At 41.5% G+C, this 19,238-nt stretch overlaps 2 protein-coding genes across 15 annotated transcripts in view; one reads left to right on the plus strand and one right to left on the minus strand.

The window, feature by feature from the left end:
- Positions 1–3,787, plus strand: part of NAXD (NAD(P)HX dehydratase) — a 70,620-nt gene extending 66,833 nt beyond the window's left edge. For 6 of the 11 annotated variants that reach the window (XM_038386839.2, XM_038386837.2, XM_038386838.2 and 3 more), the window contains one exon: positions 3,379–3,787. In XM_038386839.2, the coding sequence (XP_038242767.1) occupies positions 3,379–3,529 (151 nt within the window). In that variant the 3' untranslated portion in view covers positions 3,530–3,787. The remainder of the gene's footprint in view (positions 1–3,378) is intronic. The other 5 variants (XR_006282319.1, XR_005290542.2, XR_005290540.2 and 2 more) reach the window with 1 other exon arrangement.
- Positions 3,788–6,021: 2,234 nt separating this feature from the next.
- CARS2 (cysteinyl-tRNA synthetase 2, mitochondrial) overlaps positions 6,022–19,238 on the minus strand; it is a 42,370-nt gene continuing 29,153 nt past the window's right edge. For all 4 annotated transcript variants that reach the window (XM_038386840.2, XM_038386845.2, XM_043490982.1 and 1 more), the window contains 5 exons: positions 15,233–15,371; positions 13,152–13,275; positions 10,731–10,829; positions 8,714–8,977; positions 6,022–6,232 (listed from right to left, as the gene is read on the minus strand). In XM_038386840.2, coding sequence (XP_038242768.1) covers positions 6,161–6,232; positions 8,714–8,977; positions 10,731–10,829; positions 13,152–13,275; positions 15,233–15,371 — 698 coding nt within the window. In that variant the 3' untranslated portion in view covers positions 6,022–6,160. The remainder of the gene's footprint in view (positions 6,233–8,713; positions 8,978–10,730; positions 10,830–13,151; positions 13,276–15,232; positions 15,372–19,238) is intronic.

A 19,238-nucleotide genomic window follows, 5' to 3' on the forward strand; every position in this document is an offset into this window, starting at 1 on the left:
AACATTTGAGCATAAGCTTTCGTGTTAATGTTAGTCTCTAAGGTGCCAAGTACTCCTTTTCTTTTCACTGAAAAGAGTAGATCTTGATCAGGTATCTCCCCAATATCCTCCTTGGTGACTTCTTTGCATCAATTTAATTTCTCTGCAATGTCCTTATCTTAATTGTTCCCTTTACTTCCTCTAGTCCAGCAAACCTACTAATTGTCTCACAGGCTTTCTGCTTGTGATATTATTATTTAAAGAATGTCTCTTTTGTTTCTGCATCTTTGATTGTTTGCTCTTCAGATTTCCATTTTACTTCTCAATTTGTTTTACATTTTGTCAGCCGTAACTTGTTTGTTGGCTCCACTTTTTTTTAAAAAACAAACTGTAGTTTCAAAAAATAACTTTGATTTCTTGCTGAAATTCAAGTGTGAAATTAGTTCTTATATTAGTGTTCTGTGGATGCTATCCAGTATGCACACAGAGGTCAGTGTAGTCTGTAGTTATGCTTTCATTATGTCAGTGAACAAGGACTTGCTACAGAACTAGCAGCAGAATAATCAGACACTTTATAAATGCAGAAATTGGACAAGTCTAGAGAGAAACAGAGCAGTTCATTTGCTGAAAATTAGTTGCAGCTGCCATGATAGGTTAAAAACATTATTACATTTTGTGCAACATAAAAGCAGATTACTAATCCTTCAGACAGGTGAATGCGCGCACACTATTCTCCCAGTGGGCTGCTTCTGCTCCTGCTCCCTAATCTTAAACTCCAGCAACATTCTGTAGGCTACTGGTTTTCAACCTGGGGGCATAGACTCCATCTAAGATTTCCAAAGGGATCTGCACCTCCATTTGAAATTTTTTAGAGGTCCACAAATTGAAAACGACTGCTCTAGGCAGTCCACTCAATCTCCTTTTCTCTGTATGTGCCAGGGAAAGGAGGAGCTTGTAGCTTTAGCGCCTCATCTTCCTGAGTTTTGCCTCCTGGGGTGTCCTTCAGGTGGCCCAGCTCAGAAGATCTCTCTTCCCTACCTTCCCCATATGGGCCAGGGAAAAGGACTCAGGTTTAATGGCTCATGTCCCTGGGCCTCAGCACCTACAATGTTCTAGGGGCAGCTCAGCTGGCCAGCCCACACTTGTGGCTCTCTCTGCTCCACGGCTAGTTTAGGCTAACCAAACTAGTTTAAAGAAAAGGAGGACTTGTGGCACCTTTAGAGACTAACACATTTATTTGAGCATAAACTTTTGTGAGCTACAGCTCACTTCATCAGATGCATTCAGTGGAAAATACAGTGGGGAGATTTATATACATAGAGAACATGAAACAATGGGTGTTACAATACACACTGTAACCAGAGTGATCGCTTAAGGTGAGCTATTACCAGCAGGAGAGCGGGGGTGGGGGGGAAACCTTTTGTAGGGATAATCAAGATGGGCCATTTCCAGCAGTTGACAAGAAGGCCTGAAGAACAGTGGGGGGGGGGAGGAAGGGGGAAGAGAATAAACAGGGGGAAATTAGTTTAACTTTTGTGTAATGATCCATCCACTCCCAGTCTTTATTCAAGCCTAAGTTAATTGTATCCAATTTATTCCTTTTCTTTTTGTGAATACAGACTAACACGGCTGCTACTCTGAGACCAAACTAGTTTAGGTGCTCACTGGTGCTGGTTGAGAAGTGCCGGGAGGGAGGAGACTGGTGCTGTGCCATTGTGGCCCCTCTCCCTTTTTACAGCACCTGGGGTCTTGGTGCCATGGGAGCTCTTGCCTCTTGTGCCACCACTGACGACTCCCAAATGGCGGGGGACGGCAGAACTGGGAGTGATGGCTTCTCCCTTGCTGCCTCAGGCATGGATGGTAGGACCAGGATTGTTGTCCAAGGGCTCTCTCATGTTGGAGAGTCCAAAGGTGCCAGACCCAACGGAGCCCTTCCCAGGGCTGGAGTCAACAGCACCAAGCGAAGAGCAGGTATCTCCAAATGGCCCAGCACAGGTCATATTCTGCCAGTGTCTCTGTGTTGGATCACCCCCGGTCAGTTTTCTTCTGCTGCTGCTTTCTTGGCACCAGCCAGGGAGAGCGGTGGCAAGAGTCCCTCGCAGGAGTGGTTGTCTTTGGCACCAGGGATGACTGTTGGGGCTGGGAATACCAAGAAGTCCAAGGAACATCCTTCCTTGGCACTAGAGAAACAGAACAGCATTGCATCTGTCTAAGAGAAGCTAGCATGCTTCTTACTGAGACCAAAGTACTTGATGCCAAGTTGGCCTGGCTTGGCTCTGAGGGAGGATGAAGTACCACCTCCATGAGGAAGAGCTTAACGCTGGTGTCCCTGTCTTTTAGTGCAGGGCCTGAACCCTTTACAGATTCTGCAGTGCTCCTGCATGTAGGCTTCCCCCACCCACTTGAGGCAGCTGGAATGGAGGTCACTGACCGGCATCAGCTTATGGCGTAACACACATAGCTTATACCCCAGGCACTGAGGCATGTCCTAATGCCATGGAAGGGCTAACCGCACTAAGCCCGGTCCACCAATCTAACTAACTTGCGAACAAACTAACTGAAACGTAACCACTACAAATAACTATGTACAGGCAATAGAACAAAGTCCACTGAGAGAGGTACTTGCAGGGAATGCAAGGATGAGCTGAAGTTCCGACGACTGTCCTGGGTGGTAAGAAGGAATTGAGGGGGTGGCAGGCCCCTTTATACCAGTGCTATGTGCGCATGACTCCAAGGGGCACCAGAACTAACCCGACAGATGCCACTGAGGGAAGAACTTTCTGGCAGCTCTGCTCAGGGTGAGCACTCAGCTACTTTGGAATGGACATGAGCAAGCACTTGAAGAAGGGGAGATTTGGTACTAACAAATATAAAGCCCTCCCCCCCAGGAAAAACAAACGCAGTACACAGATACAAGATAGGAATGGACATAAGCACTCACCCATTACACTAAAGCACATCTGTTTTTATCTTGTCCTTCTGTCCTAATATTACTTTTCATATAATTGAGTACTGTATCACTGGGGAAGGGGGGAATTTGAGGGGAGAAACATTCACAATGGGATTTCTAGCCTGACGAGGGTCTGTAATATGGAAAATGTAAGAACTAGTATAAGGTGGTAAATGTGCTTCACTGCAACACTGAGAAACTCTTATAACTAGAAAATGTAAGCATCAAGAAGGTAAATGGAAGCACTGAAGAATCTGATTTGTTACTAATTCTTTCATGCATATAAATTGTTAACACTAAATTCCGTAACAAGACAGCAGTGTATTCTAGATTAATTTAATTTTTACTGCAACCCTCCATAAGCCACTACCTTTTGGGATTGTGCAAGGTTCTCCTGTGTAAGAATGTTTAAAGAAAATTAACATGAAGTTTTTTCCTTTTCCCTTTAGTCAAAATCCTTTTCTAGTGGCTGCATTTGGAGCTTGTTCTCTTACAAGGCAATGTAACAACCAAGCCTTTCAAAAATGTGGACGTTCAATGACTACATCTGATATGGTTTCAGAAGTTGGAACAGCTTTTAACAAACTTTTTGAAACCTGAAGCCAAAGCACCAGAGTGGAAGGAAACGAAGAACAATGACTACAACAGTAATTACATTTACAGTAGAATATACATAAGTACTGCACCCTTTCAAGTGCTGTAGGAGCACGGGTATGCTAGGTAGATTTTTTTTTTTAAATAGAAAAAATGATTAATGTAGATAGTTTTTTAAGAGTTTGGAATACAAAAAATGTTTTGGCTGAAATATGCTGTAGTTGCAGATCTGTTATATAATATAATAAAACTAAAGTGAAAGTATTCCTCTGTTCTTTTTCATAGTTATTGAGCAATAACTAAAGTGTGTGTGAACTGCAAAAATGCACTTGATACTTAAGAAGAAAGTAAAATTCTTCCACCAGCTGAACTGAATTTCTTGGCATGCACCAAGGTTGTCATGATTTTATTAGACTCTGTATCTAGAACTAGCTACTGCACTTCCTTTTTCTCCACATTAATATTTCCCCTTTTTAAAGATGCCGCTCTGGAAAGGAAAAGCTTGAGTTGCTTTCCATTTTGAATGTAATTGGTTGCCTTTGCCCATTCCTAGACACAGGCAGCAATATCTGATTTGAAATTCTTGCTCTTTTTTCAGAAAAAATGAGGCGCTCATTTTAAAATGTAGAGGAGGGAGGAACCTCCTTAAAATAAGGATTTACTCTAGAAGTGTTGGCATGAAAGGTAGGAATTATGTTTAGCTGAAATAACTTACTCTATATTCCATCTGCTGCTCTAGACTAAAATTTAATATGGAGCACCGTGTGTGTGTGAAATGTAATCATTTGAAGAAAAGGTACTAGGTATGGTGAGGAACTAGTGATATTTAAATGGTCAAAAATGTCAGTGGTGGTAGAAGGTTGAGTGCTTTTATGCCAACTCAAACTGCTGGAGGAGAGCTCTGAGCACATTACTGTATGCATCTGTGGCTATTTATTGCCTGCATAAATAATAATTGAGGAGCCAGAAAGCTGCATTTCATTATATGACATTAGTGCCATGCAGGCAGGCAAATACAGTTAGTTCACTAGGAGACTGTACTGGGCCTAGGGGATAGAAAAATAATGGGGGTGGCCGTAGCAAGGTTTTTAAAGGCATTTGCTGGATCATCATTTAACAGAGGCAGCACTTTAGCGTCAAGGAGGACAGGTCAGCAGTTCCACGCATCTCGCTGGTTGGCTGAGTAGATGGCAGGCAGGAATAAATCAGAAGTTGAGAGAGATTTGTGCAGTATGGGGTTCTTAAACTTCTGGATGTACAGCTTCATATTGAGGTAAAACTAATTTATGGGGGAAGTCAGAAGTACATTTGACATTTCAGTAAGTACCAACTTACTGCCTTATGGTTTAGCCTACAATCTATTCAATGTGCATATTCATTAGAGCATAGGGACTAATTTTGTAAACTATCTACTAATTATTAGATGCTACATATTCATTTAAACCATTTTTCCAGTGGCTTATTTCTAGAATGGAGTTTAGTACCCTATATATTAGTCAGATTGCACTTTCACATCTTGTAATAACTTCCTTCAGTGAACACATTCAATTACAAAGGCTGTTCTGAGTAGCTCCGGCCCTTATAATTCATATTTTTGGATGCACTGTGACTACTACCTCACCCAATGCGTTTGTTTTCCTTTCTAAACTGGTAACCTATTTTTAAAATAGGTTTTTATATGTTTGCTCATTTTATTCTGTTGGGGGTTCTAAGACTATAAAATTAGAGCAGTGTTTTACCAAAGCACTGGTTTGTAAACTGTCTACTTCCCTGGGGAACAGAAGCTATTGTCATTTTCTCCCCTTGCAAGTACTTTTGAACTCCAATTCCTAAAATCAAAAAGTTAAAACAGTTGTTGAATTGATTTTAAAATGAGGTTTTTGTATTTGGTATGTAAGAAGTATTATTTCTAAATTACATTTGTAGGTGAAGCCAAATCAAATAAGACCTTTTGGGTTTTGTTTTGTTTTTTTCAAAATGAAATTGCTTGATATCAGAGGTCAGTATAAATTTCAATTTGCCTTTGTTTTAACTATACACAGAAGTAACTTTGTTATTCACCATTGTATACAAATTGTTTCAAGTTAATTTTAAAATATTCTGGAAATGTAGCAAGTTTCTTTCCATAGGAAATAAAAATATAGCAAATAAAGCAAAACGGTCATGTGTACTTTATTTGCAGTAGCTTAGTCACACAGCACCTGAAGAGACTTAGCTGAAGATGGTTTATCCTCTGTACCCATTCCCTTTTTATTACTGACAATTGATACTATTCATATAAAAATTGCTATCAGTTGTATCGTGTAGAACTCATTTACAACACGCCAAACTTGCTCATAGGCTAATTACTTGGATTATAGATCCAATTTTTACAGTTCAGTTGTTGCATTACTTGAACAAAGCCACCTGTGTTACTACCAGCTTATTTCACAATACATGCAGGAAAAGATCAACGCCTTCTCAAAGGGAAAAAGCAAGTTGTGGCAAGCAGAGAGGTATTTAAGTTAACGCTATTTATTAATAGATACACAAGTTTCTGCAGAGTTCCTTTTTGAAAGTTTGATTGGGAAAAAATTCACAGTTGTTTCTAAAACATTCACTGCCACATGATCAGTCCAATCATGTTCCTGTGCTATATCAGCTGTTTTCAGTTCTTTGCTCTGCTCTTCTCTGATCCACCACTTCCCACGTGGAAGTAGTACCCCGGTCCTGTAAGAATAAATAAGTGGGTCAAACCCAGTAAGTTTTTGATTAAACACAGTACTTTGTACCTGGTTAAATTATTTAAATCCCTAGAAGCAGCCTGAAGTAACTTAAATGAACCTGAAACATTCTGTATTAAGCTCAAAAAGCAAAAATGCTGATTACATTTAAAAAAAACAAGTAGGTACCTGGAAATGCAGCTTTCTAATCTAGCATCACTCTTGATCAAGTTTAAAAAAAAAAAAAAAAAGTGGTCCGATCTTTTCACAGAAAAGATCATAAATTACATTGGGTTGAGATGCGAAGAATTTTTCAAAATGATGGATGCATTACTGGCGGGGGAGGAGTGGACACTCCTTGGTTTAGTTTAAATAATATGGCATTGACATGAGAAAAATATTGAAACTTCAGTTCTAAAACATTGCTGAGACCACATTCTGTGATAATATATATTGGATTAGGTGATGAACATACTGAAACGCCTGTTTTTAAAAAAAATATTTAATGTGTACCTTATCTTGTTAAACTAAAGTCATCACAAGTTATCAGAGTAGGTTTTCATGTTTAAAACTTTTGCAGAATCAAAACAAAATATGCCTCCTTTATGGCCACTAAATGAGAATAAACTGCCTAGTACATTTTGAGCACTTTAAAAGAATGACATGAGGTTGATTATTTTTGAAAAAGTATGATAGTCCACTTCTGCCTACTATTATTACCTAGCCATTCAATTGCAATTTTGGGAAATAAACTAAAAGTGCCTCTGAAGAGTTTAACAAGTGAAGTTCTTAACAGCCAGGCCAGGCCAGTAATGGAGTTTTCAGATCTACCAATTTGACTGGTAGTCATGAGGGGTATTTAAAGTAGAATGCAGAATTAAATGTATATCATAACAGAAAATTAGAGTTTGCTACATGAGCAAATTAAACATAGCAATAGGCTATTTAATTGCCAGCATGAGCTATTTTACTCAAATAATTCAGTTCTATTAAACCTGAAATAAGCTGTTTACAGACTTGGAGAAATGTAAAGTACATGCAAGAGTTACTGGATAATCTTACTCAGTTTTTTAAGAAATGTAACTTTTTAATCTGTTTGTAGCAGCAACATGTGTGAAACACTGGACGAAATCCGTACCTTCAGTATCTGAGCCAATAAAGGGACACATCCTTTTGTAACATTATGGTATTATGTAAATCAGATTTTGAGGATAAATTTTTAAAGTTTGAATATTTTTATAGTTTAAAAAAATAAGCTTTCAGGAAAAAAAGGACTATTAATTTGAATTTAGCCTCCAAGAACTCACTGGAGACAAACTAAGTAATTAGCATTCTAGGGCTTACTATCAAGATTTTTTTCTATCTGCATTAAAGGAGAGCCAGGAAAACTCCAAATTCTAACTTGTTACATTTGACAGATTCCAAAAATAGTTCTTACATTCTTAATTTAAAAAGACAGCTGGAAGATGTCTCCCTTTAGAACCATGGCTGTCTACACAAGGCTTTTGACAGTAGTTTCCCACCATGGGTCACAATAAAAGTGCTGGTGTAAACAGGATTCAGGTGGCCACTATCATCTTTTCTACAGAAGTGTTCCTGCTGTTGCTGAAACAATGGGATTTTTTTTTGGCACAAAACTTAATGCAGGCAAGGACGTACAATGAATAATTTGTGGCTAAGATTTTGTCAATATAGCTCTATAAGAAGTTTAAATGGAAACAATAGCGTAAAGTGTCTGACCAAATCTATCATCTGTTTTAGACTGTAGTTCCTTAAATAGAAATTCATCTGTGTCACTGCTAGTGCCAGTTCTAAGTGATGTGGCTCAGTTTTGCAAGGGCTGAGAACAAGGGGGTGTCTGCACTTTGAGCGAAGGTCTGACTGTAGCACAGATCTGCATACTTGTGCTACAATTACAGGGTAGAAGCATTGAAAAAGATAGTAAGGGAAGCAGAGTGGGAGGAGCGGTATTGGATTGAGGGAGATTATGCAGGGTCTTGACGGTGAGAAGACACTTCTTGAAGTGATATAAGAAGAGACTGAGCCAATTAAGGTGTTTTGTTTTGTTTTTTTTAACAGGAGATATGGCTGGAGCAAGGGGAAAGAAGACAAGGGGGACATAAGTTTTCAAGTACATAAGAGGTTGTTACAAGGAGGAGGGAGAAAAATTTTTGTTAACCTCTGAGAATAGAACAAGAAGCAATGGGCTTAAATTGCAGCAAGGGCGGTTTAGGTTGGACATTAGAAAAAACTTCCTCACCATCAGAGTGGTAAAGCACTGGAATAAACTGCCTAGGGAGGTTGTGGCATCTCCATCACTGGAGATTTTTAAGAGCAGGTTAGACAAACACCTGTCAGCGATGGTCTAGATAATACTTAGTCCTGCCATGAGTGCAGGGGACTGGACTAGATGACCTCTCAAGGGCCCTTCCAGTCCTATGATTCTATGAATTACTAAAGGAGTTGCAAAGACAATATTTTCTCAAACCTTTATGTTGATTCCAAATGCAGCAAGATCTCTCCGCAGGTTGTCACAAGCCTGCAGAAGGGGTTCTCGCTCCAGCAATAACTGCCGTCTTGTCTCTCTCTCTTCCTGTTTTGTTTCCTTTGCTACAATGGTACCTTCTTCCATCTGCACCACTTCTGTTGCTCCAGGCATAGCAAGAGCATAATTACGCACCTTGACACGGAAGCTCACTAGCTCATCAATCACACTGGAAAGCATAGCTGAATTTTTGTTTTCTGGAACAACCTATAAATCAAGAGCAGTAATGTTAAAACATTGCATCAGAAAATGTGTTAAGCAGTATTCATTCAACTCTGAAGTAAGGCCTTGTCTACACATAAGGCATGTGTACATTGCAATCAGGAGTCTGATTCCAGCACAGGTTGGCATACCTCCACCAGCTTTTATCAAGCTAACACGGCTAAAACCAGTAGCGTTGTTGCAGTGATGCAGCCTCTACAAGCTGCCAAGGACCCTGGGTACATACTCATATTACATGTTCATGCCATGATGTCTTCACTGGTATTTTGAACTGTGTGGTCTAGATTAAACCTGGAGCAAGTAATGCTAGTCCATGCTGCAAATCACACTTACTGCAGTGCAGGCATACCTAAAGTGGTATGGCTTTAGCTATGCTAGACACAGGTATAATGGTGTAACTGTGCTTATGCTAATGTAACTTCTGGTACAGGAAGGGGAATAAGATATACTGTTGTGATGCACCTTTGCACCACATCTTATCCATTTCCAAATCCCTCCTCAAGACTTGACTTTGAGATGCCTACAGAAACTTTACCATCCAACAATGGGTAGGCAGGTGGCAATCTCAGACAACTACCCCGGGCTTGTCTACAGAGGGAAGTCATTCCAGAATAGCTATTCCTGATTAACTCCAGCCATGGATGCTCTTATTCCTGAATTAGCTTAATCCACTACCAAAGGCAGTGGATCTGGCATGTTTGTAGTAGACCCAAACAAACTGTCATCCCTTTATCAAGGCATCATTTCCATTCAATTACAACAAACTCTCTTCCAGAGAAACCAGGCACAGAGTTCTCTGTCTTCTAATCCTACGCCACACCACCTGGAAGCCCCAGAGAACTCGATACAGCATCAAAAGGCTAAAAAAGCATGTACCTAGCTAGGTACAAAGGCCCCAAATGCAGATGAATGTCCTACATGAAAATTACACGATTCCCCCAAATACAGTATGTCACCAAAAAATAATACGACAAATGCATACACTAATAGCCAGCTCCTAGCGTATACAGCTGTTCAGAAGCCACTCTAACACAGTAATACAAAGGAACCACCTCCATTTATGGCTGAACAGTTACTGATTTTAAAAAGCTTGTGAATGAATAGCTGTGTGTGGGTTCACACTATAAACAAACAGATGTTTGTTTGAATTATAAAAAGTTACAATATGGATCTGCTACTTCACAAAAGGAAATTTGCTCCCTGTTTAGAATTTAATGGCATCAGCGAATTTTAGGATCCACAGAAAACAAGCCTGGAACAGCTCCTGTCCTGTTTATTTTTTAAATATACAATATTGGATTATTGCCTTTGGCTTTTAGCATCTCTCCGCATAGCACTCTTGCTCTGGCGTTTCACTGGTTTCCTTTTCCTCCCCATTTCGATCTTATCGAGTACTTAAGTAACTCAGTCACAAACATATTCTTGTTTCACTCCCCAAACTTGTTTCCACTGCACCAAGGCCGCAATAGAAGATACGCAGGAATATTCAAGAGCAGAATTCAGCCCATGCTTTGTTCTATGCTGTTCATCTGTGTTTAATTTTCCTTCCCTTCTAAACCACATAATTTACATCTGTATCAGTGCAGATCCTTCCCGCGGTGTTTCTGCATCAGTTACAAAAATCAACCACCAGTTTTATCAACATTTTGCTTATATTTTTGTAAAATATTCTGCTGCTACTATATTGTTATAATACAAACAATGACACCCATGATAGATCTTTAGAGCGGTTTCATACCTGTTTGTCTCCAAGAGATATTCCAACAGTGTTAAAAAAGTCCTCTATATAGGAAAGCATGGTTCCATACACAACAGGGCTTCTCGGAGATCCACCTTCCTGTTACAAATCACAAAAACAAAGCTGGCTTACCCATACAGTTTATTGCAGGCCTCAAGCTGCCAATATATGGTTTGAAGTCTATGACCTTGACCACATGGGAAAATTTTACCAATTATGCTAGTATAATCTGGTAGAAGAGTGGAATTTTTTTCTGTTTCACTTATGTCTTTTGGGAAGGCTTTTAAATTAAATCATAGACACTCCTATATGGGAATAAGGGGGTCCAGGCCAGGGACTCATAACTATTGCATTTCAAATTCCCGCTCTAAGTTATTTAAAAAAAAAAAACACACACCCTTTCCCATGTTGACAAGCCCTATGAGCATGAAGAAAAATGAAAACCACATTAACAACTGAAGGTTTTTCAGGTTAATTAATTACATCAACTACTTCAAACAACACCTTTTGTCATGCTGAGTTAGGCACTGTGAAAGCCATTTTCAGACACCCTGACAGTATTTGTCTGCAAGACACTGATGGTCGCCCAAGAAGCAGCATTTGTAAAGACGGATGCAGGCACATTTTCTCCTTTTCTATTTATCCAACATGAACTCAACATTCAAAATTAACATGGCAAGAACGGGAGAAAAGATTTATGGGGACTAAGGCTGGCTTGCAAAGGGCAACGGCAAAATATTAAGTTGTAGGGAATAGTGAGGTGCAACAAAATGAGGTATTTGGTGAGGTTTTATTTAACATCTTCATTAATGACTGGAATAAGCCATAAATAGCTTGAAATTTGCAAAGGGCACTAAACTGGAAGGAGCTAGAACCAGCAGCCAGGAAAAAAAAAAAAACCCAAATGGATCAAGAGCGATTAGGAACATGGGAAAAAAGCAAACAATGAAATGAGTTCAGTTTAGGGAAATGCAAGCGTGTGTGTGTGTGCAGTGTGCAGACAGTGGAGAAAGGCTCCAGCAGCAAGACGCTACACTGCTAAAAGTAGCAGTGTTGACGTTAGAGGCACTGCTTGGGCATAGAGGGAGCCGTGTAGGGTACATCTCCTAAGGTTCTGCCATGTAAGGACACTCTACTTGCCTAAACCTGTGCCTCACCATCCATGCCGCTGTTTAGATCTGGGCTAGGAGGACGTGCAAGGTATGTACTACTCTGCACACTGCGGTAACAACCGTCCACGTACCTTTGGAGAAAAAAACCCAACACACAGATACTCCCTAGGAAACAAAACATGGAAAATAGCTATGTTCAAAGAGATGCACAGAGCAGTCAAGTGCAACTGCCCCTGGAATAGTGCATCCAGTTCTGGGCATGACATTACCAGAAAGATTGATAATCAAAGGAAATTCAGAAACAATCAAAATGATCCAAAGGATGAGGGGAGCTTATTTTGCTTAAATTCAAACAGCGGGTTATCCAGGACTTAAGCTACAAACTGGACTGACTCAGTGGCTCGGAGAAGAGCTCTATAAAGAAAGAGAAAGATGGCGACCAAGTCCAGATCTCAGATACTGGTGCTGCTACAGGACTCAAAGGAGACAGGGTTTTAAAAAGAATCTGAAAGCGAGTATTACTATGTTCATCCTCACCCCTCTCAGCCCCAAGAAAAACAAACTGTGAATGCCATGAGACTGGTGATTAAGCAGTCAGGGACAATGAAGCCAAGAGGTTAAGTATTTGACCCAAGACCAAAGATAACATCATTGCCAAAATTAGGATCAGAACCCAGGAGTCCCCAGGGCTGTGCTTTTGCTTTATTTCCATCCTTGAACTCTTGTAATCAGCCACCCAAAGCCTCCTCTGCATCAGCGTCAGGTTTTAAATGGGGCCTCAAATTGCCAGTGTATGATCTGAAGTGTAGCTGGAGCCTTAGAGGGGCAGTTTGAGACAGCCTTTATGATTTGTAAGTAGCAGAGGCAAATGGTGAAGGCTGAATAAAACAGGTGCTGTGTTAACTGCCATTGCCACCCCATGCACCTGGAAGTCCTGGTCATCACAATGACTTCTTTACAAAATCAATCAATTCCCAGTCCGCTCTTTACCGGTATTATGGGGCTAGAAAGCAGGTATGTGCAACAAGCATTAAAGCCTCTGGCACATAACAGCCTCAGGTGTCTTTCAAAAGTCTTTCCTATGCATACAAGGCAGCAGGAGAGAAACGTGTTTTGGACGCAGTGAAACATAAAACAATAGTACAGAATTCTAGAGATGCAGTCTCAATAAATGTGTCTTTAAGGTCAACAATTTGTAGAGCTTTGTTTCTGACGGTCTGTTGTGTGAACAATAAACTAATCTGTCTGAATTAAACAGTAGGACTGTAGACAGCTGTCATTTTCTGATCTTTGTATCCTAATGGGTTACCTTAGTGACAGCCTTAAGCTGTCTGTTGCCATGGTGAATGAGGTCCATAATTGCAGCAACAGCCCTGGAGGTGTCAAAGTCATCTGCAAATGCAGCCTTTACATTTGCTTTTGTGTTGGCTAGCCTGAAAAAAGAGATGGTAATGTGTAAGTTAAGATGGACAAGTTGCAGCAGAGTATGGAATTCATCTATCAGCCAGAGGGAGTCATCACTGTCATTTTCTTCCTAGCTGAACCATAATGGGCAATGCTACAGCACTCAAAAGAGCTGAAATTTTTCAGTATAAAAAGGGAAAGCTATGTCTATCCAAAACTGAAGCCTTGCATCCACTCAGGAAATAGGACATCATAATTCGCAGTTGTCAATGGCTACATGAACAATGTTTGGCTATTCAGCAGCTATCATTTGGGAAATTCATTTATAATTTAAAACTAACAAGTTTGCTTGCTTGGTTTGTTTTTTGTTTTTTTTTGTTTTGTTTTTTAAGAAGTCCATCTTTCATGCTAACTGTGGGTCTGTCTGCAGGAGCCAAGTCACATGTGATGTCCCAAAGCGTTGCAAAAGAGCGGACTTGGAGTCAGCGAGGAGCATTGGTGCTGCATCAGAGGACACAGGTTCAGGAGCAAACTTTCTTTTCTCATTTGCGGCACTAGTGGGACTCAAACACTGCGTCTGTGCAATACCTGGCTCAGAGAGAAAGGCCCTTTGTTACAGAGAAGCTTCGGGGTGTCAGTTTGGGAGGTGCTCTTGCCCTCTCTTCTCCAGTGGAAGAATCAATGCTACCAGTGCATTTATTAGTAAAAGGCGATAAATGGCAACTTTTAAACAGTGTGTGGCTGTCAATGGGCCCCTCTCCTACACTGCTAATCAACCCTCTGTTTATTCCCACTGACTGCAGTATGTCATTTTACATGAATGATTGCACCACAGCCTTCTTGAGAGCCTCAAACATTATGCTGGCATCTCTGGCTCCCTACTAACTGGTTTGCTCCTACCTTTGTAGCCATTCTGTGTCTGGTGGCAATTGCTCATGAGATGTTAGACTGTTGCTCTTGAGGTCCTCCTAGGGTCCCTTCTCCCTTATGTATCTACTACTGCCTGTCATTAACATCACTCACCTATTTAATCTCAGTCACTTTTACATTGCTGGCACCCAAATTTATTTATCCTATGAATCCTTCACTGACATCCCCTTTCAGCTTCCTTTCCTCCTGCCCCAAACACTGCAATATCTGACTGCCTTAACTTTCCTCAACTGGCTGTCACCAGCTGCTGACATCCTCCTGTTTGGCCAGAGACACTCCCACAGCAGCACACTGAGCTCATTCTCCTTCTCTCAACTATGACCTGTCCACTTGCCCTTCAGGACCACAATCTTGCTAGCTTCAGCCACCAACTCCTCTTTGCAAATGACTGTTACAAACAAGCAAATGCTGACTACCACTTCTACAGCACAGCCCACTTCCACAACTTGAATGCGCAGTTCAGTTGCACTGTAATGTGCCTGTTAAATCAAATTATTACTGCAGCTCCTACCTATGGCCTCCCAAAATTGCTCCAGTCTATTCAGAAGGGTGCAGCCCACCATCTCACAAATGCATATGTTCTGTTCATTGGTTCCTATCACCTTTTGTCTCATTCACAGCAAAATCACTCCGCGTCTTCAGGGTCATGCCCCATCCAGCTGTGATCTCATTCTTCCCTATACCACCTTTTTTCTGGCCCTCTCCATGTCCCACTCTCTCCTCTCCTCCATGTCAGAATTCAATTGCTCAAGAGGAGCAAAGCAACCTAGGTAAGGCTACACTACATACACACCATGCATCAGAGCATAGTAGACTATGCACAAGTGTATCAGCTAAAGGAAGAAAGGTGAAAAAAGCAAATGGAAAAAGTGAAAAGGAAGAGGATATTGCTTCTCATTCTCCCCCTTTATCTTGACTGGGTGGATTTTTGTACAGCTTTTTAATGACATGCAATGTGGCACAGAGTTTAACCCCTCATAATCAATCAGGAGTTCACATATTACCATTCTTATAATCAGAATCTTCAAGTGACCAAATATATATATTTGCACTCACATCTCCCACAGTACATCTTCCTTAATGGGATCACACACCAGTTGTCCTTTCATATAAGCATTTGCATCACTAATAAAAGAAGAGATGGCCTGAAGGAGGTTCTTTGCGTCATTCATGGTGTCATCACCAAATTCTATTGCTAAGAAAATAAAAAAAACACTCATTTAGATGTTATGATTACAGAAGATACTGTGCAACATATAGAGGAAACAGGGCCATGAGAAAATATTACAAGAAATACGAGTTCTTTACTATTTATCTGTCACAGCAAAAGTTTTGTTAAATTACCTACAAACTTAACTAAAAACATTAATCTTTAAGCATATTAGATTTAATGGTTCTAAAACAATCCAGGAATTAAAAATGGCACAGCACATATTTATAGAAAGCAAATACAATGGCCCAAAGATTAGGAAAAACTATCTGAAGCAGAATCAGATATTTTACAATAGTCTTTCACGTACTGAATTTTTCCATCTACTAGGCACCCAAAATAGTTAAATCAGCCATATTTGTAATTACCACCAAAAAATTAAGTACACAACTCACTCATAAAAATCAAAAATAAATTATCACATCTCCTGATGTGTAATGCAAAATACTTACCTGTTTTTAAAGAGGCATACATGTTTGTTTAACCATAACATCATCTTCAGTCCATCAATGTGGGATACCATCATACCACTAAGAGAGATTCTAGTTTTAGCCCACGTGAAAGCTCTACAATTAAAGTCAGGGCTTACTAATAAAAATATTTGCTTCAGATAGAAAAAAAAATCTGCTCAGGTTTGAACCATAGTTTCTGAAATAGGGCTGAGAACACTCCGTCTTTGGCTACACCTGCAGATAAACCATGGACAGCAACAGTCTATCTGCACCCATCACTGACATCTGCTGTGGATCATCTTCCTAAATTACACAAAGTTATACATGTTTTAACTTACACTGCAATACTGGAGCCAAATTCAGCTCTCATGTAAGTGGGCGCTACTCCCATTGAGTTATGGCCACTGGAAGTTGTACCCACCAACATCAGGGCTGAATTTAAACTTAATCCTCTAGAGAATCAAGTCAGAGTAAGGTACAGAGCCTTTACATACCCACTGAACATAAGTAGGGCCCTACCAATTTCACAGCTGTGAAAAACACATCACGGACTGTGAAATAAGCCCTTCCCTGTGAAATCCGATGTCCCCTTGTTCCTAGGAGTGCCCCAGCAAAGGGGGCTCCTAGCTCTGGCTGGGCTGGGGAGGGACAGGACTCGTCCATCCCCTGCACAGCCACTCTGAATGTGTGTGTGTGCACGCGCGTGGCGGGGGGGAAGGGGGAGAGACACTAGACCCACCTCCAGGGTGCCTCCCCCTGCAGCAGGACACTCTGGGACTGGGCAGCAGCCCCAGAGGTTCCTGCAGTTGGAGGAGGCTTGTGGATGTGGGTCCAATCTCCCCTTATTCTTAGGAGTGCCCCAGCAAAGGGGGGTCCTAGCTCTGGCTGGGCTGGGGAGGGACAGGACTTGTCCTGATGAAATAAATGATGAAATAAATTGAGTCTTTATTTGAGACATACATACATTGCTCAGTGTGAACACTGAAACACACTGGCTGTAGGTAGGAATATTTGCTCCTTGCAATAATGCTCAAGAAGCGAGCACCACAGAGGTAATTCATGGCAGCCTAGCCAAATGCATCACATACAGACACGCTACTGGGAATCATTGTCAAAATACTCCTTCAGAGCTTCCCTGATTCAAATAGGCTTTCGCTGTGCCCCTCTAATTACCCTGACATCTGGCTGCTCAAAATTAGCAGCCAGCCAATCAGCCTCAGCAGCCCTCCCCTGGAGAAATCCGCTTCGATTAGCAAATATTATGTAGAGTACAGCAGGTCGCGATGATCACTGGATTATTTTCCTCTGAGATCTAACCGGCCAAAAAAAACCAGCACCAGCACCCTTTTAAATTGGTCAAAGGCACATTCAACGGTCATTCTACACCTCTGTGCCTGTTGTTGAAGTGTTCCTTGCTGCTGTCTAGGTTTCCCATGTAAGGCTTCATGAGCCATGGGATGCATCCGATGAAGTGAGCTGTAGCTCACGAAAGCTTACGCTCAAATAAATTTGTTAGTCTCTAAGGTGCCACAAGTACTCCTTTTCTTTTTGCAAATACAGACTAACATGGCTGCTACTCTGAAATGAGCCATGGGAGCGTCTCCAAGGATGACTATGGGCATTTGCACATACCCCCACTGGAAAATTCTGGTGTGGAAAGGAAGTTGCAGTGTGCAGCTTTTTATGCAGTCAAGTGTTCCTAAAGATGGCTGCATCATGCATCTTCCCTGACCAACGGGCACTTATGTCAACAAAACGGTCCCAGTGATCCAGCACCCACAAGATCATGGAGAAGAAGCCCTTTTGGTTGATGTACTCCATTGCAAGATGGTCGAGGGACCGAAACTGGGATATTTGTGCCATCTATCAACCCGTCGCAGTTAGGGAATCCCATTGCCTCAAAGCCATCAATTATTTCCTGCACATTACCCAGAGTTACAGTTCTTCGAAGCAAGAGGCAATTAATGGTCCTATATATTTACATTCCCGTAGCCCCCACTATAGACTTTCCAACTGCAAACTGATTCGCAACTGACTGGTAGGCAGTCTGAAGTTGCCAGCTTTGACATACCGATTGCCACTTGCTTTTCCACAGTGAGGGCAGGTCTCAGTCTGGTATTCTTGTGCCGCAGGGCAGGGGTGAGCTCTGCACACAGCTAGGTGGCTTTGTGCACCCAAAAGTTCTGCAGCCACTGCGCATCATCCCAGACCTGCATCACGATACGATCCCGACAGTCCACCGTAACAAGCTGGTCCGTGAATGCCAGCCGCAATCCTGAATTATTTGTTTCCATGGAAGACAGCAGGGCAGGCATTACCGATGAACTCTGTTTCGCAGCTCATGAAATACTGCAGGACCATCTGTGTTGTGTTCATAATGCTCATCACCTGATGGTCAGCAGCTCAGGATCCAGGCAAAGATGAAGGGTGCACAGTTTACAAGGGCTGTTGAAAAACAGCATGAAATGAAGCCCATGGAATGATGGCATGGAAAGAACTGCATTGTGGGACAGTGAGTATGTCCCCATGATGCACCGCGATCCATTCCCAGAGCTCCCAGTGGCAAAGGGTGGAGAGATGCACTGTGGGATAGCTACCCATAATGCAGTGCTCTGTTGATGCAAGAGCAACAACTGTGGACATGCTCAGCTGAAAAAGGGGCGTTGCGTGGATGTGCTCCACTGATATTATTAAAGCAACTTATGATCATTGACAAAACTTAGACTTAACTCTGTATTAGAGACATGGCCTTAGAACAGTCCCATGTCCCACAGCATGGCCTGCCTTATTAACCTTATGTGCCCACTTTGTATAGACAGCAGCAGGCATTCACGTATCCGTTTGCTTCTGTCGGTTACGTCAGCAGATTCTCATTTTTCCCACTGGACTCCAACCAGCACGTGGTTTCCTATGTCCTTATCCTTTATCAGATGAGATGTGCACAAGAGCCCAGACTCACTGCAGTGAGTCTTCACATCCTGTAAATGAATTAATGAGGCTGTAGCAAACAATGGGTAACCATTCATCAGCTGCAGGCACTGCTGTCGGCACTTCTCCTCGCCCCAGGTTCAGTCTTAGAAGGTTTGGCTGAGCTGTTGAGCCATAGTATTATGTCATACATACGTATTATATAGTTTGGGTTTCCATTTCTTTATAATAAAAAAAAACGAACAGGTTTGTTCAGGGCTCCAAGTGCCTTGAGGTGCATGTCAAGGATCCATTCATGTGCTCAAAACTCATTTTGTCTTGTGACGGGTGCAGAGACCCTGAGGTGAGGAGCTTGCCATCTATTTTCTGCCACAGAAAACCTCGCACACATCCACACTTAGTGCTTGCTGAGCATCCAGATTCATCTAGAATTTGCTCTTTATTTTCCCTAGTAATGGAGGTCTGCAGCTGA

This window comes from Dermochelys coriacea, chromosome 1, assembly GCF_009764565.3.
Source record: "Dermochelys coriacea isolate rDerCor1 chromosome 1, rDerCor1.pri.v4, whole genome shotgun sequence".
NCBI classification, from domain to species: Eukaryota; Metazoa; Chordata; order Testudines; family Dermochelyidae; genus Dermochelys; species Dermochelys coriacea.